Source organism: Cyprinus carpio, chromosome A10, assembly GCF_018340385.1.
Source record: "Cyprinus carpio isolate SPL01 chromosome A10, ASM1834038v1, whole genome shotgun sequence".
Classification (NCBI taxonomy): domain Eukaryota; kingdom Metazoa; phylum Chordata; class Actinopteri; order Cypriniformes; family Cyprinidae; genus Cyprinus; species Cyprinus carpio.
Window position 1 is genome coordinate 13,856,755 of NC_056581.1, and position 27,044 is coordinate 13,883,798.

Genomic DNA, 27,044 nt, shown 5'->3' on the forward strand with positions numbered 1-27,044 from the left:
AGCTTTTTAAAATTTATGCAATACATTTTTGCATTATTGAGAATAGATGCTGGTAGATCTCTTACACGCAGTCATGTTTTACAGTTTTTATTTAGACAATCCAAATAAAAGGCACATAAAACATTGCGCATGTTTACATAATTATTTCTGACAAACTTACATTTAAAAAAAATGTAGGAATGTTTTTCTTTCTGCTACTCAGAAAGCCTAGTCTTCATATATACAAAATTACCATTGTTAATGTACTAATACAAAAGTTTTATAAAAAGGTTATTTTGCTTTTCTTCGCTCACATTTCTATTTGTTCTCTAAGATCTTCTGAGCTAAACACTTCTGTACAAACATATACATTCAACCGCTTTCACAGGGGCTCCAAAAATCATCCAGTTCATCAAACGAATCAAAACAAACAACATTAGATTCAATACAAAAATGTTCACTTCATTGGATTTCATAATTGGTTTCAATTTGGCAAATAAAAGAGGCAATTGTAATGCATCTACCATGAAATGCATAAATGTGCATTCTCACTCTCCCACAAACTAAACTATAGAAACATGCTTTTGTTTGTTCTAGTGTGATGGGAGAATCAAATGCTTCACACACACACACGGATCAGTGATTCGTTGTGTCTGATCAGGAAAAAGCATACCCTTCCTGAGACTCAGTGCTGGGGTGGACGGCATCCATTCAGACACTCCAGATCATCACATCACAGGCTGCGGCGGGAAAACTACCCACAAAAAAAAAATTTGCATACAAGTCGAATAATTAGTGTTTTCACTACAGCAGTCTCTTCTTTCTGGCACCTGCTCCATCCACAGGAAGTGGCTGATTTAATGTACCTAAATTCCATGACATTGATGACAGATCCGTGTAGTGAATGACAGCTCACACATCCTACTTATACTATTGTTCTCATTAACACAAAATTATTAAACGCTTTAGTCCACACAGACCAGCACGTAACCACCCACCACAGTGTAGAAATTTCCAGAGGCAGTCTGTAAACATTCTCCATTATTTCAGACTGAAGACATGCGTTTATGTTAAATGGTGCTTCTGGGCTTTAGTAACAGGAAACAATAGTCTATAAAATCCAAAACACTTTAGCCAAATAAAATGAGCAGGATGGTGCTGCTGTTGAAATAACACATTAAAACAAAACAAAACAAAACAAAAAAACTAAAACATTTTTTAAAAAAAAATCTTAAAATAAATAAAAAAAGTTAAAAAAAAAACATTTAACAACAACAACAAAAAAAATCTAACAAACAAAAAAAGCACAGTAAATAAAAATAAAACCTAAAACAAAACACACACGAAGAAAAGAAATAAAAACAAAGTGAAATATATTTACAAACATGAATAACGCCAAGGCATTTTCCTGGAATTATTCACATTTGTTTCATATTCTCAGGACATTTCCTTTGCAGAACATTTTTTTAGAACAGGGATCTTGCAAACATTATATAAAAATACTAAAAACAAGGTTATAAAATACTAACAGGCAAAAGTCCAAATGAAACCTTTAAAGGGCATCAATGTGGTACTCCAACCAACAGATGGCGCTGTATTAAATGAGCTGGTTATCTACAGCTCATAATCCCTGTCCCAAATAACACACACTTGGCCCTTACGGTCCTTCTCCGAGTCCACAGTTTGGTGAAGTACTGCTGCACAGGCTGTCGAGTAGTAGTCTGCTGTTAAGTCCACACCATTTCTCAATCATAAAATGACAAATGGGATACTCAGTGTTCTCATGGACTTTGTGAATCTGCACAAACAAAGGCCACGAGACCATAGTGACCACATCAAGTGCACCATTTGGGACACATCGTGATATTTATTTTTAGATAATACTGCCTCTTTAGACTAGGGATATGCTTTCAGTTCAAGACTCTCTTTCCTTACTCCAAACGTTTTCTTCTGTATACAAAAAGAAAACATGCAACAGCTAACAATGGCCACGTAAACAATATGTGAAAGAAGCTGCCCTCCCCTCATAAAAACTGAAAATCGTAAACAGTGTCATGACGAACACCATTAATAATAATAATAAAAAAAGTTATCTACTGTACCGCTTCAGAGTTGCCACACATACAAATGCACGCACACACTCACACCCCTGCGCAAAATCTAAATAATGTAAAAAATATTTTTAAAGTCCTCCCTCCCAATGGAAGCAACAGTTCATTTCAAATGAATTTCCTTAAATACTGATTAGCAGGTTACACTTCAACATTATTGAAGTACCCACCGGCACTCTACTTATGAAAAAAAAGTGTTCGAAATGTACATCAATTATTGCATTTGTCCTTAAAAACGTCCATCATCGGGGTTTGAAGTGCTCAGAGGGGCTTGCGAAATGCCCTGCTACAGAGCTGCTCACCAGGTGCGCAAAACGCGAATATATTTGAAGGCCAGAGAGAGTTGGAAATCTGTGCAAATCTTCTGCTAGTGTTGCAATGGAGCCATGGGATGGGTTTGTTCACGCCACTCAGGTGTCAGTAGCACGGCAGTCAGGGCAAAAATGCTGGTCAGCGCCCCTGGTTCTACCAGTGAGAAGACGGCAAGATTTGGGACAGGAAGGGCATAGTGTCCATAGATCTCATGGCAATGTTAAGCGGGGTGGCGATGTTCATGGACATGGGTGTGGTGATGGCCACTGGGTGGGCGATGTTCATGGGTGCTGTGGCTGGGATGTTGACGGATGCGATGTTCACAGGGCCGGTGATGGTAACCGGGTGCTGCAGGTTGACGGGAGACGTGATGTTGACCGTGTTGGTAGAGATGTTCATCTGGGCTGCTATGGTAACGGGGTGGCTGGTGTTGCCGCGGTTCATTGCAGTGGTGATGGGGTTTGTGGCTGTAACTGGCGTGGTGGAGGCAGAGTTGCAGACTTCACTGCTGTCTGTAGAGTAAAGAAAGAGACAGGAGAAGCATTAACGCTTTTGTTGAGGGTTTGTGTGTATTCTGTTCCCAAACTCTCTGGGCATCTACACTGGTATGGCACATGACCTAGACCAGTAGATATATGTGAGCATTTGTGATTGAACTTCCTATAATCAACAGCGGAGACAGCAAACTGTTATTGTGTGTGTAAATCTGCTTTTCCACCTTTTTTGTTTCGTTTCATTTTTACCTTTTCTGAGCCCTGAGTGGTTCCACTGCCAATCTCCTATTTAGAAACAGACAGAGGGTTATGATGGGCAGGCAGCGGCCTGCAGTAATGCATTATGGGACTTTTAACAATGCAGGGCTGCAGCATTTATGCTCAGTGTGAATTCAGACATGACTATCGTGTTAAAATCTGAGAGTTTTCCATTGATTATGAATGCTGCTGGTTCAATACAGTTTAAGTTCTATCGACAGCATGTTGACAGACGTTAGGACAGAAAAAAATCTCATCCATCCGTTTGCAAAAAAAAATTCATTGTACATTATAAAGGCATTACTGTTAACAATTTGTTAACAAATCTTTGAATTTTGAGACATAATAGTATACCAAAATATAATAATATAAATAATATTGAATAATTAAATTTGCAAAAAAATATATTTGTTTTTAACTGAGGAGAGACACAAAATAATATATTAATATAATTAAAAAAATAATAAATATATTAAATAATAAATAATAAATAATATATATATATATATATATATATATATATATATATATATATATATATATATATATTTTTTTTTTTATCACATTATTTGATATTATTATACTATACAATTAAAACTGTTTTTAATATACTTTTTATATTAATAGAATTACAAAATAATATTCTGTGGAATTCAACAGCATGGTCACAGATTCTGTCGATAAAGAGAGAATTTGTCTTGAAACCAGAACATTCTGAGATTTTAGCTATTAAAATATACAATTCTATCAAATTCTAACATTCTATGAAAAAAAAAAAACAGACTCACAGTCAACAACAACAACAACTTAACTAAATCACAATCAAGAAATATATATACATAAAAAAAAAAAAAAAATAATAAACTTGATGGGTGGTTTATTGTGTGGGGAACAGTGGGTTAATTCATTAGAAAATAAATTATCCAAAAGAACACATAATGGCATCTATCACTAAATAGCACAACAGCTCTGAGACCGCAGAATTTGGGCGAACTGCAACCATTAAATTCTAATTAAAGTAAACGACAGAACAAATTTCCATAGTACCGCTGACCTCTTTTCATCCTTTCAGTAGATCTGCCCCCTTGACCTACTCCTGACCCTGTCGTACACGTCCTTAACCGAAAGGATCCGGTTTAGTCAGAGCAGTTTCTGCCTAAAGCAAAGCACTGGTCTTCTCCACTGACATGCTTGTCTAACTTAAGATCTGAACAAACGAGTCAAATGCCATGACCAATGAAACATGATGGATTGCACAACCAAAAAAATGTCTAAACAACTCAATCACAATCGCGAACATAAATGGCACAGGACTTTCAATGAAAAGAATCACAGAAGCCATGTTGATGTATCTTTCTGAACAGAAGTGCTCAAAAAATAGCTTTAAATGGCCCTCACGTCTACTTGACAGAGATTTCACTCTCAAGATTCTTTGAGCTTCATCATTTTTCTCCATCTAAGAAAACGCTGCTCTGCACTAGCTCCTGCTTTTGTCAAACCAAGAAACACCGTAGGACAGGGACGGGATGATGTCCAAACTAAGTAAAGTTTTCAGAATAACTTGTGATATCATGAATTACTGTGGATGCTAAAATATGTTTTGAAAAGCTGTAGGACTCATAAAAACCACAACGTTGTCATTCTGGCCAGTTCTTCTCAGAGAGGTTTAAAAATCTCTCAACTGTGCTTGAAAAGTCACTTCTCATAAACTAGTGCACTTGAGTGTGTAGGAGAGAGGACGGGAGCTGAAGGGACAGCAAAGATCTCAGAGGAAAGGATGTTGGTGCTAGAGCTACATGAGTCACCCAGAGAGGCTGGGAGAGTCGTTGTACAGACTAGCGGCCGATTGGCTGTTGGGGCAGCCAATCACGTCGCACTTACCTTTGTTACAGGCATTGTTGAAGTTGCTCTGGCCGTGTGTTTTTAAGTGGCTGGTGATGTAGGCGGCACTCAGCATCTTTCCGCACACATTACAAGTGACTTTCCCCTCGTGCCGAATCATATGTGACCGAAGTCTGTCTTTGGTGGCAAAGGCTGATGTACAGGCCTATCACGGACACAAGACATGTAGAATTACATCATTTATGGCACAAATTCAATCAGTTTTCTTTGAACTTTCCAAATTGATGTAAGCTATGTTAAGTCCTCATTATTAACCCTTTATGGAGTTCAAACCTACCATCTTTTGGCTGCCAGCAACTAAAGATGCAAAAAGTTAAAATGGGTTCCTGTTCTTACCGTTACTTGGCATTTGAAAGGTCTCTCTGAAGAATGAACATGCTTCACATGGCAGCTGAGATGGTCAGGCCTAAAAAAGATGAAAACAGGAAGAAAACAGAATTATGCCTCTGTAACAAAGCCAGTGGATTTTGGTACCAGCAGCATCTGTGTGCACTTCAGAAAAACAAAACCAGCAGGCTCAGGTGCTGTACTTCGCCTCTGAGAGACAGACTTTACGAGTCCGCCTCTGAGCTGCAGATTCATCTGGTGCCGTCAACTAGAACGCATGCTTGCAGATGTGGCTGACAGTAAATATTGGCCTACACTAGCTACTATTTACTCTTCACAGCTGCTAACAGAACACAAACTGATGCTGCTTTCACACTAGAGGTTTAGGTGTGAACATAAGTTTGATTGCCCATACTGTTTGGTGTTAATGTTTAGTAAGAAAGCATCTTCCAAACTCGAGGTGCACAAAGCTGCATAAAACAATATAATATATATATATTATACAGATATATATATATATATAATTTTTTTTATTTTTATTTATTTATTTATTTATTTTTTCCAAATTAAAAGTTTATTTGGTAAGAATGCATGGAATGTAACAAAAGTGATATTAAAGACATTTATAATATTACAAAAGATATCTATTTCTCCAAATAAATGCTGTTCTTATGAACCTTCTATTCATCAAAGCATCTTTTAAAATTGTAATAATATTTCATAATAGTACACTTTTATTGAATTTTGATAGGTAGTTGACAAGGAAATGTATAATTTTCATTTAGCTTCACTAAAATATCTAAAACGGAGAAATAAAATAAAACTGAAACGAACATTAATAACTATATAGACATTAAACAATTTCAATTTAAATTGAAGTAAAAAATGATCAAAAACTAAAAACTAATTCAAATCAATAATAAAAGCTAACAGTCAAGTAGTACATATTAATCAAATAGTATAATAGATTAAAGTAGTATCTATTTTATTATCTCAAAATACTAAAATAACATTTTGACTATCAGATTAAAGGTTTTGCTACCTCACAACTTCTCATATTCATAACCAAAACATTTTGCAATCTTACTATAATTTGGAACAAAATAACACAGTGAAAGCAAATGAACAGGGGCATGTGGAGGAGAACAATTTTATCCAGGTTTAAAAAATGCACTAAACATGAACGTGACAGAACCTGCCGGAGGAGACTGGGACGGTTTGTTTTCAGGTGGTGTTCTCAGGAACAGCCAGAGCTCTAAAACAGCCCCTTTTATCTCTGCACTCTGACTTGTGTCAGAGCGTGATTAATAATCCGAGGATTAATTTCAGGGATAGCGAGGCCTCTCCGATGCTTTCCCGGATATTCAGGGACGTTATAGACAAGCTATAGACGAGCCTCCTAAAGCAGCCGTGTGTCTGCAGCCCCTGAGTGACTCAAAGGAAACCCCAGCACTGATCCTCTAAGACAGAACAAACAGGAGGCAAGGAGGGAATAACAGAGGAATAAGAGCACCCCCTCCTCCTTCTGTTCATGCAGACCCTCGGCATGCTGGGCCCTACAAAGGCAGCCAGTCAGATCCATTCACAGCAACTATAAATCAGCCAGCAGCAGCCAATAGGAACGAGACGACATTAACATCATCAGAACAGCAGATGGTGGATTCAGCTCCAGCTTTGAACACATATTTCAACAGACACTATTAAATGCACTGACATCATCAGAATCCACAAACAGCCTCATTTCATGCAGGATGGAAATGAGTCACATTTGCCATTAATGTATATGTTCTAGTATTATTAAAGTGAAAATATATACTTATTTGTAGGGATTTATATTAAGAACTGGTTTTTATTCAGAACCAACATTAAATCACTTAAAATAATAAATAAATTAGAAAATTAACTGTTACTATACTCAAAAATTTTAAGAGATAAATCAGCTCAATTACTGTATTTAAAAGATATTTAAAAAATTAAAAAAACAATGTTTTAATAAATTACAAAACTACAATAATAAAAACTAAATACATTACTGGGCAAAAAAGTACCTGGGGCCTTTTATGCTCCTGAAAAAAAGTTTCTTATGTTCACCATGGCTGCATTTATAATCAAAATCACAGTAATAACTGTACTATTGTGAATTTTTTTAATATTTTGATATTTCTTAAAATGTCGTTTATAATGTCGGTGTAACATGAACCTTCAGAAATCATTGTAATATCCTGATTTGCTGCTCAAGAAATATTATCAATGTTGAAAACAGTTGTGCTGCTACATGTTATCATGAAAACAGTAATAATTACGTTTTCAGCATTCTTTGTTGAAGTTCAAAGGAACAGCAATTATTAGAAAATATATATTTAAATAAATTAACAATTTACTTTATTTTTCATCCATTTAATGCATCCTTGCTGGATAAAAGTATACATTTTTTTTAATAATATACAAAAAAAACTGGCTGACCCCAAATTGTTTAAACGATAGTGTATGTTATCAAAAAAGGAAGGAGGTTCCTCAAAAATACTATAGGAATCATTAAAGAACCAGAATTGTTCATTGCAATCTGAATTAGAATCATTAAATTTCTTATAATTCAGATCCCTGATATGGAAGCCAACTGACAAAAAGTGCAAAAGCTCCACGTACCTCGAGAAGCCCTTTCCACACACAGAACAGACGTAAGGCTTGTGGACGCCTCCATCGTGTGAGCGCACGTGGTACGTCATGCGATCTTTCCTCTTAAAGCGCTGCTGGCATATAGGACACTCGAATGGTTTTTCATCCGAGTGAGACAGCTTGTGACGGTTCAGATGGTAAACGTCCCGGAAGGCTTTCCCACACATTTCACAGCCGTGGTTCTTCTTTACGGGTTTGGGTGGCTTTTTGGGGGCACTGTGTTGGGTCACATTGGACATGGACATCGGGGACATGATGGTAGAAGCGGAGGACGTGGAAGTAGTCGCTGTGGAAAGGATGCCAGCAATGGTTGAGATGTAGGCAGGGTCGCCCGTGGTCTCACGGGACATGGTGGAGATGAGTGGGACCATGGTGGGTGCTGCTTGCGCCGTTTTCTTGGGTCTGGACACCATTTTGATGCCGGTGTGGCAGGACTCATGCCGGCGGAGGTGGTAGCTGTCACGGAAGGCCTTGTTGCAGTAGCCGCAGATGAACGGCGTCTTGCTCTTGTGCTCTTTCTTGATCACGGGCATTGGACCACCTCCTCCGGCATTCCCACCCCCTCCTCCCCCTGTCCCACTGGCTACGTTGTCCTTGAGGAGCTCGGCGGCGCTGACGGGGGGCTTGTGGTCCAGAGGAATGGGCATCACAGGCTTCTGGTCCTGCGGCTCAGAGTTCAGCAGTGGCAGGAGGCTGTTCGGGGCCACCTGGTGCTGGTGGTGAAGGGCTTCATTAGCCTGCTGGAAGGAGAAAACAGAACCGGGCAGAGGAGTTAAAAACGGTAATGCACTGACAAAAAAAATAAAAAAAAAATAAATTGATAATATTAACTAAAATTATGGCTGATAGATGATATTATAATTATATAATGTACAGAATTCAATATATACTATATTGAAATTCTGTGCTTAATAAAAACAATAAATAACAGAATAAAATACTAAATAAAATATAAATGAACAATGAATAAGATAAGAAATGTTATGCAAATAATAAAAATAATAGAATACAAAAAAATTATAGAATGAAATTTTAATAATAACATAAAATATCAGAATAAAATAAAAAATATGAGAATAATAAAAATAAACTAAATAAAATGAAAATTATAGAATAAGAATAAAAATTAGAATAGTAATAATAAGATCAGAATAATAAATTAAAGCCCCTCAAAATCAATCATTATAAAATCGTTGTCTATTTAAAAATAAATAAATTCAGAGAAATATTATAAATCCAAAACGGTTTTATTGGTTTACAACAGGTTTAAGTATTTACGATATACATAGAGAATTTAACATGCTTTAAGTTAAATCAGGCAGCTTTAATATTTACATAACCTACAAAATCTTTAAATTAGAAAAAAAAAAAAAAAACTTTTAAAGAACTATTTGTATTAACTAATAGAATACATATGCACACACAAGCACATATTCGCTTTTGCACCAGTTTTTACTTTTATTTTACTTTTCCTCAGGTTAAAAAAGGCCATTCTTTGGAGAATTTAACTCTGGGGCTCCATTGTGTTTGAACAGAGATGACAAACTCTGATCTCACTGATGTAGATGATAAAGTCCATCTTGCACAGAGTTTTTGTGTGTGTGTGTGTGTTCTGTTCCCATCAGCACTTCCGGCAGCCTGTGGGGTGACTAACGATAAGCAAAAGTTCAGGAATGAACACACACGCTCACGTTACATACATACAAACACACACTGGACTCGACAGCTGGCAGGACGAATAGGCACTCCATTGAGAAACTTCATTAAATCAAATGAGTCAGGTTTCCCCTCTTCAACCACAGAAAAGCATGCTGGGCTAATGACTGGATTCAGAATTCCTGATTCAGAATGATTCACAGTGTTATCAAAAGTGTCATCTGGGCCCCAAACTAATGACACAGATTTCGCTGCAGTCGTGATTGAGCACATGCTGGCATGAACGCTGGGTACAGGGCAGAGGCTGTGCGCTCTGATTAACTGAACTCAAAAACAACGTCGGGCCTCAGAGGAATCTAAATCTGTCCAGCGTAAACCGATCTGCTGAGATGCTCCCGGTTTAACATGTGACGTGACTGCAAAATTAACTGTAACACAACAACTGAGATGATTCAGCAGGTCAGGAACAAACTCAGCTAAACCTGTGAATGAGATGACAAGGACTTTACAGAGAAAACAAGAGCCATGCAGCACTTACACTACAGATAGTTGTGTTTGACAGACAGGAATGTGAAAGATATTTACATTTAGAATTTGATAAGCAATATATTGGCTTATATCAGATATCAAACTACATTAAAGTCCAGATCTCTTCTGTTTCAAATGTATTAAATTGATCAAGTGACAGCAAAGACATTTATAATGTTATGAAAGATTCTATTTCAAATAAATTGCTGTTCTTATACATCAAAGGATCCTGAAAAATGTATCAGGGTTTTAAGAAAAATATTAAGTAGCAAAACTGTTTTCAACACTGAAAATTTTCTGGGGCACCAAATCAGCATGTTAGAATGATTTCTGAAAGATCATGTGACACTGAAAACTGGAGTTATTCTGGGCAAATACAACAAAGAATAAAGAAATGGACTGACTTTCAAAGTCTACATCTGTGCAAGCCAGATGTTGCCACAGCAATTTAAAAAATGCACGACAATTTTATGATGTGGTTTTGTGATAATACTGACATACTGTCCTACTACAACTCAAAAAGTGTATATTTCCCATTATGAGTGAATTATTTACTTTCAGAGCATAGATGTATGTGAACTGGGATGCAGCCAGCTTGAACACACAGTGAAACCCACCTGGCAGGCCTGGAAATAGAGGTGGATGTTTGTTTATTTGTTTACTGAGGCTTCTGGGAGGCTAGACGCACTCCTTTAGTCCTCTCTTACACACACAGAGCAGTGTGTGGGATTTGTTTACACAGCCAGGGGCAAAAGAGACACTTACTGCTAACCTACATCACAACCTACCCTGGCAGACACTGAAACACCAGGACAAATGAGAGGGAAAGAATATACAACAATCACAAACATAAATTGTCAAATTGGGTCTTTGCAAACATGTATGAAAGTTAAATCCAATGCATCTATGAACAGTCCGAACAAAGTGGTTCCCCAAAAGGAATCCGACTTCTCAACCCTACCACAGCCTGAGGCGCTTAAAAGACCCGATAAAATGCAGCAAACGCCCTGTTCACCCACTATTGCTGTTCAATGGAGCATCTAAAACAGGCACAGCCCCCACAAACCAAGAAACAGCCCCAAACCAGCTTGGTTAAAAAAATTAAAAAAACCTTACACAACTGCACACAACTAATGAGCAAAAAAAAAAAATCAGATGCAGATTTTAAACCATGAACAAAGTCAGCGAAAGGTCAAAGGCGGCATTATTAGGGCTCGGCCCCGGAGGGAACAGCTTCCCCTGACTTGATAAAACAACAAAGCCTGTCAATTCTCAGAGGCAAAGGAAACATAAGGAAGGGTTCACTAATCATCCTACAAGCTAATTGATTAGTGAAGTGGACTAGTTAATTTTTTAAAAATATTTTTCAACTTGATACAGAGGGTTTTGGAATGCTCTAAGTGACTGCGGATGCTAAAACCTTTAAAGACTTTAAAAATATGTAATTTTGCAGATGCTTAATCAGGAGCAAACGATGCCGTTGGTCTCTGCAGACACAGCAAAAAGAGGACACCGCAATTAATATGCACGATCTCCTGCAATCACCGAGAGGGCAGGGTTAAATACCTGACCTTTCCCATTCAGCGTCATCCATCCATCTCACAGGGCTGACCGCAACGCAGGCAGACGCAGGACAAGAGAAATGAACGCTTCTTTCTGCTCCTTATTTCATCTGCTCTATTGTGATGGATACAAATCGGAGCGGGGATGCCCTCACGGATCCGCAGGGGGTCTTTGTGCGGGAGTCTTCTCCGATTTGGTTCCTCTATTCATGAGGAGAACCGCATATCTACACACACACACCTGCTCGCTCACTTCCTATAGCATCCCAGTCATCAGTTTACTGGGTACGTCTTGGGATGCGAGTCTAGACTAGGCCACTGCGTGCGTGTGTGTGTGTATGTGAACTTTGTGAGCATGTGACACAGAATGACTGTAGCCCTGCTGCGTCTTCACGCCACTCTGACAATTTTGATACAAATCGGCTCTGAAGGCTGAGGTCAGTGCAACGTAAATAACAGAGAAAACGAGTTCAGCGAGAGAATAAGGAGCTTTGAAAAGCCAGCGGTCGCACAATGGAGATCCGCAACAGGCCCGGGCTGGATGCTGAAACACATGGTAATTCATTTTCGAGTAAAGCTTTCTTAAATTTGAATTTGAAAAGAAACAGCAAAGAAGAAAGGGTGATTAAACGGGCAAAACAAACAGTACACAGGGAGCTTGTGGGAAGGCGCACAGCTCATAACACTACACAACCCAGCTGTTTACAACTATTAGACCCTAAAGGACAAAACCCAATGCACAATCTCCCAGCAGTTCACACATTTTCACAGACGCATGAAGCTTGTGTTACACTGGGACTGGGGTGGGCGGTATGACCGCAATCTTACATCATGCTATGAGATATTATATCACAGTAACTGTATACAATAAAATCATTTTTGCTGGAAATTCAACCCCATAATGTTGAATATATTGCATAATCATAGCATATTTCTGCTTTTGTCCATATATCAGATTTATATAAATAATAGATTCATATTTCATATGAAAAACAAATCATAGACATTTTTTTCATTTAAAATATTAATCCGTTATTCTGTCTATTATTAATTTTTATTATATCCACAAAAAAGGTCAGATGCTATATAATTGGGGTGGGAATCACAGGGTACCTCACGATACGATACACAATATCGATAATATCACATTACAGCAATTCTGTGATAATTTATGTATTGCTAGACAATCCATAATGATACATCACGGTATCTGTCCAACTATGAAAACAGAATGCCTGTGAAAAGATTAAGTGCATGTTCTCTTTTCATTCAAATCCAAACTAATGAAAATTCTGAAAAATGTTTTTGTCATCATTTACTTATTCTCAAGTTGTTTTAAACCTGAATGAGTTTCTTTCTCCTGTTGAACATAAAAGTTATTTTGAAGAATCTGGGTAACTAAACAGTTGCTGGTCACCAGTATTTTTTCTCTTCTATCAAAGTTAATGGGGACCAACTGTTTGGTTACACAAAGTATTTTCTTTTGCACGACACACATGAAAGAAATTAATAAAGGTTAGGGACAACATGAGAGTGAGTAAATAATGACAGGATTTTAATTCTTGGGTGAACTATCCTTTTAATGATAAGCAGAAACATGTTTACTACAATAAGTCTGCTGTCGATTTAAGAGGTGCACGCATCCATTTTTCTCTCAACTGTTTACCTTCACTTTAGACATAATCAACTGTGTTTATATGTAAACCTTGAGTGTTTTTACAGTATTAACGCAACCAGACGTGAAAGATCCAGTAATCAGGCGCTCTTTGAGGGTTGTTATTTGAGGGTTGACAGGATTTTTTTAGGGTGTGCAAGTTAAGGTGTTCACGCAAGAAGATCACGTGAGTAAATTGTTTGAGTATTTTGTTTAAGTGTTTATAGTGCATTTATTTAATGTAGTGTACATTTTGTTGATTCTGTTTATCCCATCAATGGTATAAAAGCCGAGGTGGGTCCAGACTTTGGACTTAAACATGGCTGGGGCATCTATTATTTTACTAACACTGCTGTCCACCATCCCGTTAAAAAACTCTTTTCCTATAGCTAGTTAACTTATGTTCATGTAACGTTTCCCTCATTCATGTGTTGAGCGCCACCTCAAGGAGCCATTAAGTAGCGATGCTGGGAGCAGGGAAGTCTATTTAGAGATTTTTTTCAAAAATCTATTGATTTTTTTAATTTATATTTTGTTTTTTATTTTTTTAATTTGTTGTTTTAATTAAATGTGTGTGTGTGTAGACTAAGAATTAGAAATAAATAGAAACATTAATTATGTCATCATTTACTTACTCTCAAGTTGTTTTAAACCTGAATGAGTTTCTTTCTTCTGTTGAATAAATTTGGCATCACTGCAAAAACACATGATATAATCAAGGCTGTAATACATTGTAAATATAGCCACATTTATGTTACTGTAAAAGAGTTAAAACCACACCTTTGGATAAATTGTGGTATAAATGGTATAACAGAGTGATGTGCTGCCACAATTCATACTGTTTCTTGATATATATATAGTGGCATCATACCACCCCATCCTAACTGTAACACTGCATGAAACATTTGAGAGAATGTCCCAGCAAACATTTCCACTCTGATGAGTCAACTGAGGCACTGACTCCAAAAACATTCTCAGATGAGCAATCCTCACATCCCAGACGGTCAGACGTCACCATTTTCATTCATCATGAAAATTTTATCTTCAGCACAAGTAAATATGAAAGTCTAAAGCAGTACTGAACACTAAAGGCAAGAAGCAGCTGGGCCCCGGGGATAATGGAGCAGGTCTGATGCGCGTCTAGTCTGTTGTGTGTCTGATCAACAAACGAAGGATGTTTTATGAGTCAGCTCGGTGATAAATGGATTACGGGAATTCTACTTTCTCTAGGCTACACTAGGTCATTCTGGGTCACAACAACCTACTAGCTGTCCAACAAACGATTCGTGAAGTCAACTAGTTTATCAAAACCAACTTAAACCAGGTCAGCTTTTAAAAAGTGCATCCCCAGACACCTGAATGATACGCCCTGTCACTAAACACCCACTGAAGTGATTCACCCTTAAACTAAAGTTTCCCATCAGGAGAGCTTCTGCAATTTCACCAAAGTCACCACTTCCACTATGATGCTCTATTAAGAAAAAAAGAAACTTTGTAAAACTTGTGTGGCGGCATGTGTCACATTAGATCAAACTTGTTTAATCTCACTTCCCGATGACTGACTGTGAAATGACTCAAATGTGCAGCACTTCAAGGGCAAAACAGGACCCCAAACATCCATTGCTTATGCAAATATGATATCTTGCAAATCAATATCAGCTTTATTAGAGCAAAGGTTATTATGTAAAACAAATTACATGTTTCTTAGGATCTTTACAGGAGAGTCATATAGTGAAGTATGGGTCACAATGTTACACACACACTTAACAACAGGTAATAAACAAATATAAAAGAAGACATGCAAAGTAAAGAACAGTTGGGTAAACTCATTCATATGGCTCAATATGCTGTAAACAAAACATGTTCCCCAGAATGATTCATAGCAGTAGTACATACAGTAAAACTCTCACTGACATCAAAAGCTCTGTGATCACAAGGCATGATAAATATTATCTTCAACAATATTAATATAAATGCATCCAGCTGCAGAAAATCACACAGAGGGACCAGGTGCAATATGAACCAATGCATTTTGTAAAAGGTGTAATGAAAAGCAGAAAGTTAGACTAAAGCCTGAGGATATAGGTGACTAAGCAAAAAGCAATCCAGCTGAACACCTCATAAAGTGAGTTTAAATGTAAACAAGTCCTCAGGATCTGAGTCACTTAAGCAGCTTATTATTATTCTGATTCTTGCTGTCCCAAAGCTGATAGACAGACAGATGGTTCCCAAACCCTTTGACTAATGGTTATCTATAACTTTTGTTGTAATAAATAAGTTGTTATAATTTTGCAATGTATGTAAGATTACACTACCATGTCACTCACAAAAATATTTCCACCAAATTAAAAATTTAAATATTTGTATTACTTAATTTTTTAAAATGTATTATATATAGTCTATAGAGATTTCCATAACTTTCATATATTTTTTTCTGCAACTTTTCCATGCCTGAAAAATCACTGATATTTCTAGATTTTAGATGACTATAGGAACCTTACACAGAGGTAAGTTACAGATAGAGGCAGAGGTGAAGAAAAACAAAGTGTTCGAGGAACTGATGATAGACTGATCTACAGAGGGAGATAAAATGGAGCTAGATGGAGATAGAAACAGAGGAACAAACCGAGAGACTGGCAGAGTGAAATATCTATAAAAGAGTGAATGGGGAAATTAATAAACAGAGGGAAAGATAGATGGAAGAGAGATGGCGATATAGGGACCGGATAACAGAGAAATATAGCGGGATAGATGGAGTAACGTTACAGACAGAGGAGTAAACAGGGGACAGAAGGAAAGATCTACAAAAGGAGAGAGATAGAGTAAAATGATGTACACATGGCTACATCTATAGAGTCAGATAAGAGGGGTAAAGAGGGATATAGGGTTAAGTTAACTCTACAGAGTTATATAGAGGGGTAAACACAGCGACTGAGTGTTACTACATCTATAGAGGGAGCGCAGCTGGGTGCCCGGGACTCATCTACTATTGTTTTGCTCCAACTGCGCCTTTTCAAATATCTCTGTTGATAAAGCAGACTGAAGCAGGCAGGCCGGTAGCATAAGTGAGCGGCGCACGGACGGCGTGTGAGTTTAAATGTGCGTGCGTGTTTAAGAGAGAGCGTTTCTTACCTGGAATAAGAAAGAGCTCCAGCTCTGCTCCATCATCGCGTCTCACTCACAGAAACAAAGCGCTCAACATGGCAGAGCGAGACTTCCGCCACCCCGCGGAACGTACCACTCGCGGGAGGGGGGGATACAACAGCAGTCTGAATGATTTAATGAATAAAGCACTATTGAGTTTTACAGTATGGTACATTATAAACATATTTAAACATACTGTGTAGTATAAGGCAATCTGTCCATACGTAGATGGTACTGAATTTACGACATACTGAATTTAGTGATTTTCAAAGCACCCCTGTTTTTCATCTCCATCTCGACAGACTCTTGGGACGCTCCAAAAAAACAGAAGTGAAGTTGATGAATAGCGTGGAACTGTCGCGAGACTCGTCATTACTCACTGCGCGAGACTGACTGCAGGATTTCTCTGCCTTTATACGATTAGACCTGCTCTATCTGTACATGTAAAGTCTATTTTATACATTTAAATACGACATTATGCATATTAAGGCTTAATTCATCTGCCTACTAATGTTGGGGATTTTGATTAATTTAAAAGACATGAATCTTTTCACTAAAATGATTTGTTCAGACTCGTTCATTGATGCATTCAGTGTCCCAGTCTGGAGGTAGTTCCAGTAGTGAATGATTCATTGAATCGTTTAACCGAATCGATGGAATCAAGCATCCTCAGCACGATGCTTTTGGTCGTTTAGTTCATTAATGAATGAGATGTCCTAGTAGTTCATTCGGTTTGTTCACAAACAAGATGCTCTGAGATGAGTCATTGCATGAGAGTGAACGAAAACGACTCGTTTGTTTAAAAGATTCGTTCAAAACACCGAAAGACCAGATGCAGCAAACATGGGACAGAGTTGTGTGCCCCTTTTAACCTGATTTATTCCTATAAATCCCCCAGCAGACACACGAGAGCGATTAGCTGAAGACGCAGAGACAGCCCGGTCTATTTTAGGATCGTTTTATAATTAAGGGAGCTAGTCCTGAACTGAATTAACTTAATAACCCGATTTATTATCAGCGGGGTTCCCTTCTAATAGGTCACAAAGAGATTAGAAGGTCATGCTTCATAAAACTGTTTTTCCTGAAGTAGTATAATAGCATTTGCGTGACTACCAAACATTAAACGTTAAATGCTAAAAGCATTTAATTAGGACTTAGGTTAAGATTTCAGTCTTTCAATTTGTAATATAAATTAAATAATAAAAAATATAAATTAAAAAAATAATTATTTTGCTAAATATATTAATGAAATGTTTTACTTTTAATACAGCTCCAATTTTCTGGCATTCTTTGTGTTGAATGTTTTAGGATAGGTTTCTATGGGTTTTTTTATTTTGTATTTTTTTATGAGTGCAACAAAAAATTAAATAAAGCAGCATTAGGAGTAAAGAACTGTTATATTTAGAGAACTTTTTGTGTCTGTTATATTTTACCAACTATGACACCGGGGTTGCATCAGGACCAGTAAAGTACGTTCTTATGAAATGTGATCATCATATAAGCCAGTTTAAAATCCTCTTCTTCCATGAAGACACTGTGGAGCACCTTTTAAATAGTTTATGTTTGGCACAAAATTGTCTTAAAACCTAAACATAAAAGGAAATACATAATGTTTGATCAGTCCAAGAAAGTGAGGTCAGGTGCAGAGAAACTGGCAAAACTGATTTGCTATGGCTATAAAGTCTGATATGCTGTAATCATGATTTAAGCATGAGATAAGAAAGATTGACATTTTCTACCAAAACACTACAGCCAAGTCAGAACATATGATTTATAGACCTGTATTGAGTTTAGAAGCTTTGGTTAATGATTAAACTTAATTAAATATTTATGGATTTGATATTTTGTTTAATTTGATTAGTGGACTTTAAATGGATACACTTTCTTATTTTATTGCAATTTAGGGCACTAAACCTTTTAAACAGCTAAAGCTTTGTGCTCAATCAGGTTCCAACACCAGAACAAGAGATGCTGTAAGAATGTAAGATAAATAATTCACAAATGTGCAACAGATGGGGATTTTGAAGATTATTGCGCAACTGGAGAATTATAAAAAATATACACAAGGAGGGATTGGTGTTGTTACAGAGTTGGTCCAAAGGAGGGCGCTATGCCCATGCAAATGAAACTGAACCGCCATCAATTCAATATTGCGATTAAACTTGTGTACGCAAAATCAAGCACATGGTTGATTTGAAAAGACAATCATTTCTATTGAATATATTTTACTTTGTGCATACCAGTCTATTCTTATTCTATCTATTCTTTTTCATTATTATTATTATTATTATTTATTCCTATAGAGGGCTAATTGATTAATATCTGTAGCTATTATTCTTATACAAATAATCGAATACAAATTATTATCTTAACCTGTATTTATTTTATTTTATTTTTTTTAATTGGTTGCGTTTTTAAGCACTAAACTGCGTTGCACATCAGACAAATAAACTTTGATCTTCAAGTATCTCGACCCAAAACTCTCTAGGTTTCAATGGCTCTTTGTCATTCAGTAGGGATGAACTGATGTGTTCAACTTTTCTTCAGGGGATCATATCCAGCAGAGCTCAGTGATCCGGGAGCGCGCTCACCTGGTGCGCGCGTCCCATTGACCGTCAAACGCTCTAGACGCGTTTCCACAGGACCGGTGCTGCAGTACAGTGCGCACCGGCAATCGCCAGACTATTTCAGCACCGTTTCAACGGTAAGTTTGTTCATCATTATAGGCACTTATGTTTAGCTCACTGTACAGGTGAACAGTCTGTCTGTCTGCGTTGATGCGGAATAAATATAATAAGATGCGGAATAAATATAATAGAGAAGCGCATTACGCGCACCAAAACATTCACCTTAAAGCCATGATATACATGATCAAAGAAATGACTGTATATAAACGCAGGATATGAGTATAGGGTCTAATACTGCATTAATGAGTAATATATTAAAAGCACAAATAATTTAATTTTAAAAGCCTTGTAGATTTACATTAAGAGCTGAATCAGTAAAAGTTTCTGCCGGTAGTTTATCTATAGAGCTGAATTCAACTTTACATGACAGACATAATTCTGCAGGTGACGTCAAGTGGATTCGTAGCATATTTATTGTTACACAGAAATTAAATTCGAAAAGAAGCGTTCAGGGGGCGATGAGATGCAGATGAGTTTGAGGAAGTTATTCATTCTACTCGTTTTGTTCGGATCGTTTTAACATCATCACTGATTTATGTCGCTGTGTTTTTAATCATGTTTATGTCATTGTTGTGTACATTTTATAATTGTTGTCGATGATAAAAAGCTGTACGGATCTCTTACCGATTTTTTGTACCTGTCAGGAAAGGTAAAAACAGCCAATGAGATTGTGTGACGTCACACAGAGGTCTACCGTCACGTGTACACTTTCTTTACTCTTTTGATTAATAAATTATGTGGGGGGGGGGTTAAGCTGTGTTAATCTATGAATTACTGAAATGACTGATGAACATTGTCCGGTGCATTATATTGTTGTATTCTTTATAGACTATTATTTTGTCTGCATTTAGCCATTATATTTTTTATATCCAGAATGTATAGCCTTTTACCAAATGATAATAGACAAGCTTCAAACATAATATTTATAAATATTTTATATGTAATATTTATTTATAGTATATATAAATGTATACATTTTACATATATACTATATAAATATAAATTATTTTTAATAGTAATAGAAATAATAATAATAATTTTAATTTATTTAATAAAGAATAAAAAAACATTATGTGCATTTTAAACCCCATGTCTACTACAGTCATTGCAAAAAGGAGGAAACATAAAAACAATGTGTTCTGTCAATCTGTTATTATAGAGGAGAGCTTCACCTGTAGCTGAGGTGCCTTGGTGCTGTGGAACTGGTGCTGGTCATGACTGAATGCCAACATTGATCTTAACGCTGTGACGAGACCAGCATCAGGTGAATTCTACATTTGGGCCCAACCATGTTCCACTTGATCAAAAAAGATAAAAACAGGGAGAAGGATGGAACAAAAAAGGAGAAGAAGGAGAAGAAAGAGAAAAAAGAACGAATGTCTCAAGCCGAACTGAAGAGTCTAGAGGAAATGAGTGTGAGGAGAGGTTTCTTTCACATTCATCGAAGCAGCTCTAAACGAGAGGCAAAAGGAAAGCTGGAGATTTCCAGTCCCATTCCCATTAAGGTGGTCCGAAACACAGAGCTCAACCTGACAGAAGCAGACCTCAGGAAACTCTTTACTCAGGGTACCATAACACCCACGAGCAGTGATGACATTAAGCTTGACCAAGACGTCCACCGGTCATCCATCAAAGAACAGGCGGTCAAGTACGACTCCATGAAAAAGCAGAATTCTCAAGTCCCAACAAATCTTTCGTTTTCACAGAAGAGCAAAGAGGAAAGGCCTTCAGGGTCAACTGCACCATCAGGGCAGAACTCCACCATTCCCTCACCTCAGGTAGAGGTCAAGGTATTCAATCCACCGCCTCTATATACACCTCAGCATCCCATCAGCCCTGCAAAGATTGTCCAGGTCCCAGAGATAGTGGACCAAACATTCCCAGCAGACTTGCGCTTGCCTGATGTGGCGCCTCCACAGATTCCTGCACCAAGAGAGTTGGAAATTCAGCGCCGCAACACGGGAGATTTTGGCTTTTCCCTTCGTCGCACCACCATGATGGACCAGCAGCCCGATGGGTCGCTCTACAGAAAGGTGGTTCACTTTGCCGAGCCCGGCGCTGGGAATAAGGACCTGACTCTGGGGCTGGTACCAGGTGACCGTCTGGTAGAGATCAATGGGAGGAACGTGGAAAGTAAAAGCAGGGATGAGATCGTGGAGATGATCAGGCTGTCTGGAGACACGGTACATCTGAAGGTGCAGCCCATCGTGGAGTTGAGCGAGCTGAGCCGCTACTGGTTGAGGAACACCAGAGGTCCATACCGCGATGTTTACGAGGTGAGTTGGTTGTGATGTGTTGAATCACACAAAGAAGACTTGCTCTTGAGCCAAGGAGCAAATGTGGATGGCATTGGTTTGAGCCTGGTTTGCAAGCTCTTCTTCTTCACATCATTTTCTGTTGTCTCCCACCATGCACTAGGCCAATAAAACTCAATGAAATTCTGTCAGTATAATGTGATAAATAGTGGGGTTTTTTAGCTAAAAGTGTAATTTGGATTATAGATGTTTGGCTTTTTGACGTTTCTCAGGAAAACCAGTACAGTTTGAGGGTACATACTGTATGTTTCAGCAACTTTTCAGATGGGGGATATGTTTTAGAGTTTTGGTGTTTTGTGTGTTTTCAGAGAAATATGAGTGTTTCTGTTGACATCTAAAAAAAGACCGTTGTGCAGAGAGCTGTTGATGATGATGTCAACAGTTTCAGTGAGACAGCTCGGGGGGTGGGGTGGTTAATAACCTGTGTAATGCGTATTTGTCACTTTTACCCATAATCCATCTGCACTGTGTAGAGTCCCATTATGAAAGACAGTAGAGTCCCATCCGAGTGAAACAAATGGCAAAAAAGCAGAAAAAGTCCATATTGTTTTCTAATACACTGTTAAATGGAGAAGTTCAGAGTCAGAAAGAGTCTTTTATTTTTTTCACTGAATGTTTTGTGATATTTACCCTACATAACTTTAGAAATCATTCCTTTAGTTCAAACAATCAAGCATGGCACAAGCAACACCAATGGCATGGGTTCGATGAATGCACAAACTGATAAAATGTATACTTTCATTGCAATGTAAGTCGCTTTGGATAAAAGCATCTATGAAATGCATAAATATAGAATTTGGATGAAGATATGGATATATCTTCTGAGCTCTTTGTTTCAATGTTTGCAGCAGAATTAGTGCCTTTTTACTTGTCTGCTCTCTTGGCTTTGCTGTATTCCCCAGTTGCTCTCTGACACATTTTCATATCTGTATCCTGGTACAGATGAGCGAACGGCCCCATTTCAGCATGTGGGCGAATCTGTTGGCCTGACAGCACTTATAGTATATTTTAATCTTATGTTGTAAAGCATTGATGGGTCTTTTGATAACGGAGAGGAAAACACTGAAAGCGAACATTTCTGTGATTTTTTTGTAATCAGTCTGAAGGTCAGGTGCTCCGGGTGAAAGCAGATGTGATGTCAGCTGTGTTTGTTTCTGTAATCGTCTGTCATCATGATTCGTCAGATATTTCATGTCAGTTGCATTCATCTCAGACAAAAAATTTCACAAGGCCAAAGTCACGTAGGAAGTCACAGTGGTAAAATTTTTATTATTAGATGCTTGATATCTATGCACAAATAGTACAAATCTTGAGTTCAGTTGTCTTAAAAAATAATGTATATATGTCAATTTTTGTTAAATCCTTAAAATGTGATATAAAGTGACAGATTTTCTATTAGCTAATTAAACTATTAGAATTTTTTTTCTAAATTTTAGTAAAAAGTAATTTGACAAACTAATCTATAATTATGAAGTTATTTTGACTAATGATGACATCATTTCCAACTTATTCTAGTATTCTTGTAGGTTGAATGTCATATTTTATATATAAAAAAAAAAGTCTTATTTTTTCCAACATATTTTCAAGCAAATGGTTTTGCAAACAATTTTAACAAATTGAGAAAAAAATGGCAAATATAAATACTTAGGTTAGGCTGACGTCCAAACTCTGGTATATTCATTTGATCTGGCTCAGCACGAAACCAGAGCTAAGAAGAGATTATAATGCATTGAGTGATTTATTTGTGATGTGTAGAATAATGTGGGGGAGGTAAATATAGAATACTGTGTTTCTGTACTGTAATATTTGCTTCTTTGAACCTTAAGAGGTTTATCCTAGTGCAGCTGAGAGCATCTGGCCTGATCTGACAGAGCAGCTCTTCACACAAACAGCATTTCATCTAATGGAGTGAAAATAGGAAGTATCAGGTGTTTGAAGAGAATGTTTTGGTCAAGCTAATCAAATGAGGTGGCGTGGATCACACGAGTCAGCATTGGCTCCTGCTGAACCTGTTGTCATGTTGGTTTGCTTGTGTTTGAATAGGAATGTGTGTGGAAAGAAGTCGGCCCTTTACATACCTTCTGCTAATGGATAACAAGTGAAATATCTGTGCCAAAGTCTGAGTGTTGTTTTAGTACACCATCAATTTTAAAGTATGTCAGACCATTAGAAATGTTTTATAGCCAACCTAGTGTAACAAATACATAAATAAACAACCATATAATTTAATCAATAAAATAATAATAACTTAATAACTTTCATTAGAAACATTAACATGATTGCATTACATAATTAACATTAAATATCTGCATGGACCCCCTTTATATGTAAATCCCTTGTTGATAACTGTGGGCCTAGATCTAATGAACCTTGTTTCTGCCAGGATAAAAAAAAAAAATACAAAAGATTGTGACTTTTTATCTCATAATTTCATAACTCTTTGATTCAGAGTTTTTCTCAAAATTCTAACTATTTCCTCAGAATTGCAGGGAAAATTGTGAGATAAAAAGATGCAAATACTTTACATTTACAAGTCTTTACAAGTCATTTTTTTATCCGTTGATGGAAATGGACTCTCATATAAATCCTAATAGTTGCCTATATGCATAGACATTTATGCAGTCTAGATGCTTCTGGGCAAATTTGCCCCAATAATGCTGAAAAACCAGAGCACATCAATCAGAGGAGATGCTAAGAATCTAGGACATTCAAGTTACATTGACCAGGTTTTCTCCTAGTTCCTGTTACCAAATACCAGTAACTCACAATATAAATTTTTACGAAAATTATACAAAAGGCTCATCCTCTTTATCGTCCATTCCAAATGGTGAAGTTATCAGGTGAGTAAATGTCAAATCAGCTGCTGTAATAAACTGCACCCTTTGTGATAAAGTGGCCAGTCTCAGCCAGCCTGCAGGGGGCAGGAGTCCCACTGGGGTTTTTGCTGGCCCACTTTACAAAAAAATACAGAAAAAGACATGGCACATTTGGGATTGACCTAGAAGTGGTTATTCTATATAAAGACTGTGATACAGAAATCTAGACTATGCCACTGTGGAGAGCTGCATGGTAAAATGTAGACAGTTGCACACTTATTATTTGTGGTTCAGAGCAAAACGTTTTTCCACCTGCATCTAACCACTTGCAATTAAATTGCAGAGGCTAAATTAACCAGAGGCTAAATGTCTTGTAATAGTGCCACAGTCATTGTCAGTCTTAAAGACGAGTATAGATTATTTACTCACAAAAACTTTTTCTTTTTTTTTTTTGCCTGGTGCAACTAGTTTGACCTTTTTGAAAAGGAAAAATACAACAAAGCCTTTGTTCCCGTTCACACTGTTACCTGATATGCAGTTCCTTTGAATTGGATGCCAAAATAGTGCAGACAGCATGTACAAATAAACAACACCACAGTGTTATTTTAGTATTATTAATACACTATTATAGTATTGATTAATATCTGTTTTATTTATCCAAATATAGCTTTTATTTATTGTTTTAAGTTTTAGTTCTTTTTTACCTTTGTCATTGTATTAGTTTATTTTATTTACATAGTTTTTTCTTTTCTTTTCCGTTTTAGTCAATTTAGGACTTATTTCAGTTAGTTTCCAAGGCAACATTTCAAATATTAGTTTAATCATTGATTAAAGCTTTAATTAAAGTTAAGCTTTAATTTTGCCTTCGCCTTTATTTCAATTACCAAAAGTCATTTTTTAATATCACTGGGCACAAAACACTCTTAGTTAGTTCCCTCCAGAACTGCAATGGAAGGCAGATACTCTTATGTCATGCAGAATGTATGGCTTTATGCCAGTAGAATGTCAGGTTCAATCATGGTGTGTCTGTGAATGTGACAGGAAGCGCTTGTGAATTAGTTTGACAGGTTTGATTGTTAGCATTGATAGTTACCAGACAGGTTTCAGCTGCATTACTGTAGTGTGAAGAACTATACTAAAACACACACGCTCTCTTAGCTGAAGGACTGGCCTCTGAATGAATGAATCAACTCTAATCAGCCTTTTGTGTGTGACTGCTGAATCTGTTGGGAAATCTGAACCCAGAAATGTATGTAGGGATTTATGATTGAGAGTTATGAACATGAAAAGGTTTTCCTTGCTCTTGCACTTTTGAAGTACAAGTGTTCAATGTACTATGTAGACAAGTTTACAATGCAATGCTTGCTAACCTAAAACCACCCACGCTTGTGTATCAACACTTATTCAGCATTCAGCGACTTGGCCTGTCCTGATGGACAACAATGTGAACAATGCTGATACGCAAAGGTTAGTCAGCCATAACCGAGATGATTGACATGTACAGTACGTGCAGTCTTAAAAGTGCACTTAGTAAATTTGTTTATATTATCCTGGTTAATATTTTGGTTAAAACAATACACTTTAGGGCAATAAGCTATGATTAGTTTATTTAGTGCTCAGAAATTTTTGAAAAAAATAGTCTAAAGAAGGAAATTAAAACTTTTATTTAGCAAAGAAATAATTAATTGATCTAAAGTGCCAGCAAAGACTGGCAGAAAGATATTTATATATAAAATAAATGCTTTTCTTTTTAACTTTTATATTTATCAAAGGATCCTGTTAAAAAAAAAGTATCACACTTTCCACATAAATAGAAAGCAGCACAACTGTTTTCAACAATAATAGTAATAACAAATTTTCTTGACTGGAGTAATGATGCTGGAAATTTAGCTTTGCCATCACAGGAATAAATTACATTTTAAAATATAGTAAAATAGAAAACAGTTATTTTAAATTGTAACAATATTTCACAATATTACTGCTTTTACTGTTTATAAAGAAAATGAAAAAAATAAATAAAAATGCAGCCTTGGTTAGAATAAAACACTTTTAAACAAAATATCTTACAGACCCCAAACTTTTGTAGTAGTGTAAATATTTTATTTAATTTTGAAGTTATTAACAGTCGATCAGTCTAACAGTTAATTCTCTGCATGTCTATGTCAGTCAGTATTTGCAATGCTATTCTAAATAACCCCCACTAACACTGTCCTGTATTATTTCTTTGGGCTCAATGGCTGTCTTTTTTCGTCCGCCCTGAGAGGGTTCAGCAGCCTGTGGACTATGAATGTGCTCTGACTGCTCTGAAACAATCTGTCTGTGAATAGCTTCATTAACTAGTATCAGATTAGATTATGTAATGGATTAATTTGGCTGCACATCAGGCACTGAATACAGGAAGTGTCTTTCATCCGTCATCAGTGTCTGCTGTCCCTCCGTCCTCTCTGTCAAATCTCTCTTTATGTCTCCACTTTGTTTCCTGGCCGATGACCCAGAAGTCTTTCTTGAGCTGTCAGTGTTGCCCCAGTGCTATTGTGAGATTGAGAGGGCCTAAATATTGACGCTGGTCAGGGGACACAGGGGTCCAGGAAGTGGCTTTAGTCAGGCTGATAATTATCCTGGT

At 37.0% G+C, this 27,044-nt stretch overlaps 2 protein-coding genes across 5 annotated transcripts in view; one reads left to right on the forward strand and one right to left on the reverse strand.

The window, feature by feature from the left end:
- Positions 1–71: 71 nt before the first annotated feature.
- On the reverse strand, positions 72–16,869 carry LOC109097388 (vascular endothelial zinc finger 1-like). Of its 2 annotated transcripts, XM_019111027.2 has the most exons (7): positions 16,855–16,869; positions 16,592–16,728; positions 8,030–8,799; positions 5,393–5,462; positions 5,036–5,201; positions 3,146–3,181; positions 72–2,914 (listed from the first exon to the last, which is right to left on the reverse strand). In XM_019111027.2, exons 2-7 carry the CDS (start codon positions 16,625–16,627, stop codon positions 2,556–2,558), a joined length of 1,437 nt encoding a protein of 478 aa, XP_018966572.1. In that variant the 5' UTR covers positions 16,628–16,728; positions 16,855–16,869; the 3' UTR covers positions 72–2,555. The 2 variants fall into 2 exon arrangements, with proteins under 2 accessions (XP_018966572.1, XP_018966573.1); XM_019111028.2 differs by lacking the exon at positions 3,146–3,181.
- Positions 16,870–19,130: 2,261 nt separating this feature from the next.
- LOC109097211 (unconventional myosin-XVIIIa-like) overlaps positions 19,131–27,044 on the forward strand; it is a 45,852-nt gene continuing 37,938 nt past the window's right edge. For all 3 annotated transcript variants that reach the window (XM_042765305.1, XM_042765307.1, XM_042765306.1), the window contains exons 1-2: positions 19,131–19,307; positions 20,450–21,566. In XM_042765305.1, coding sequence (XP_042621239.1) covers positions 20,580–21,566 — 987 coding nt within the window. In that variant the 5' untranslated portion in view covers positions 19,131–19,307; positions 20,450–20,579. The remainder of the gene's footprint in view (positions 19,308–20,449; positions 21,567–27,044) is intronic.

Bases quoted from the DNA above. Each gene is read 5' to 3' on its own strand.
- LOC109097388 (XM_019111027.2), bottom strand. From the start codon at position 16,627: ATGATGGAGCAGAGCTGGAGCTCTTTCTTATTCCAG. The intron at 3,182-5,035 runs GTAAGTGCGACG...GTTTCTAAATAG, and splicing joins CAACAATGCCTGTAACAAAG to GAGATTGGCAGTGGAACCAC. The intron at 2,915-3,145 runs GTAAAAATGAAA...TTTACTCTACAG, and splicing joins CCACTCAGGGCTCAGAAAAG to ACAGCAGTGAAGTCTGCAAC.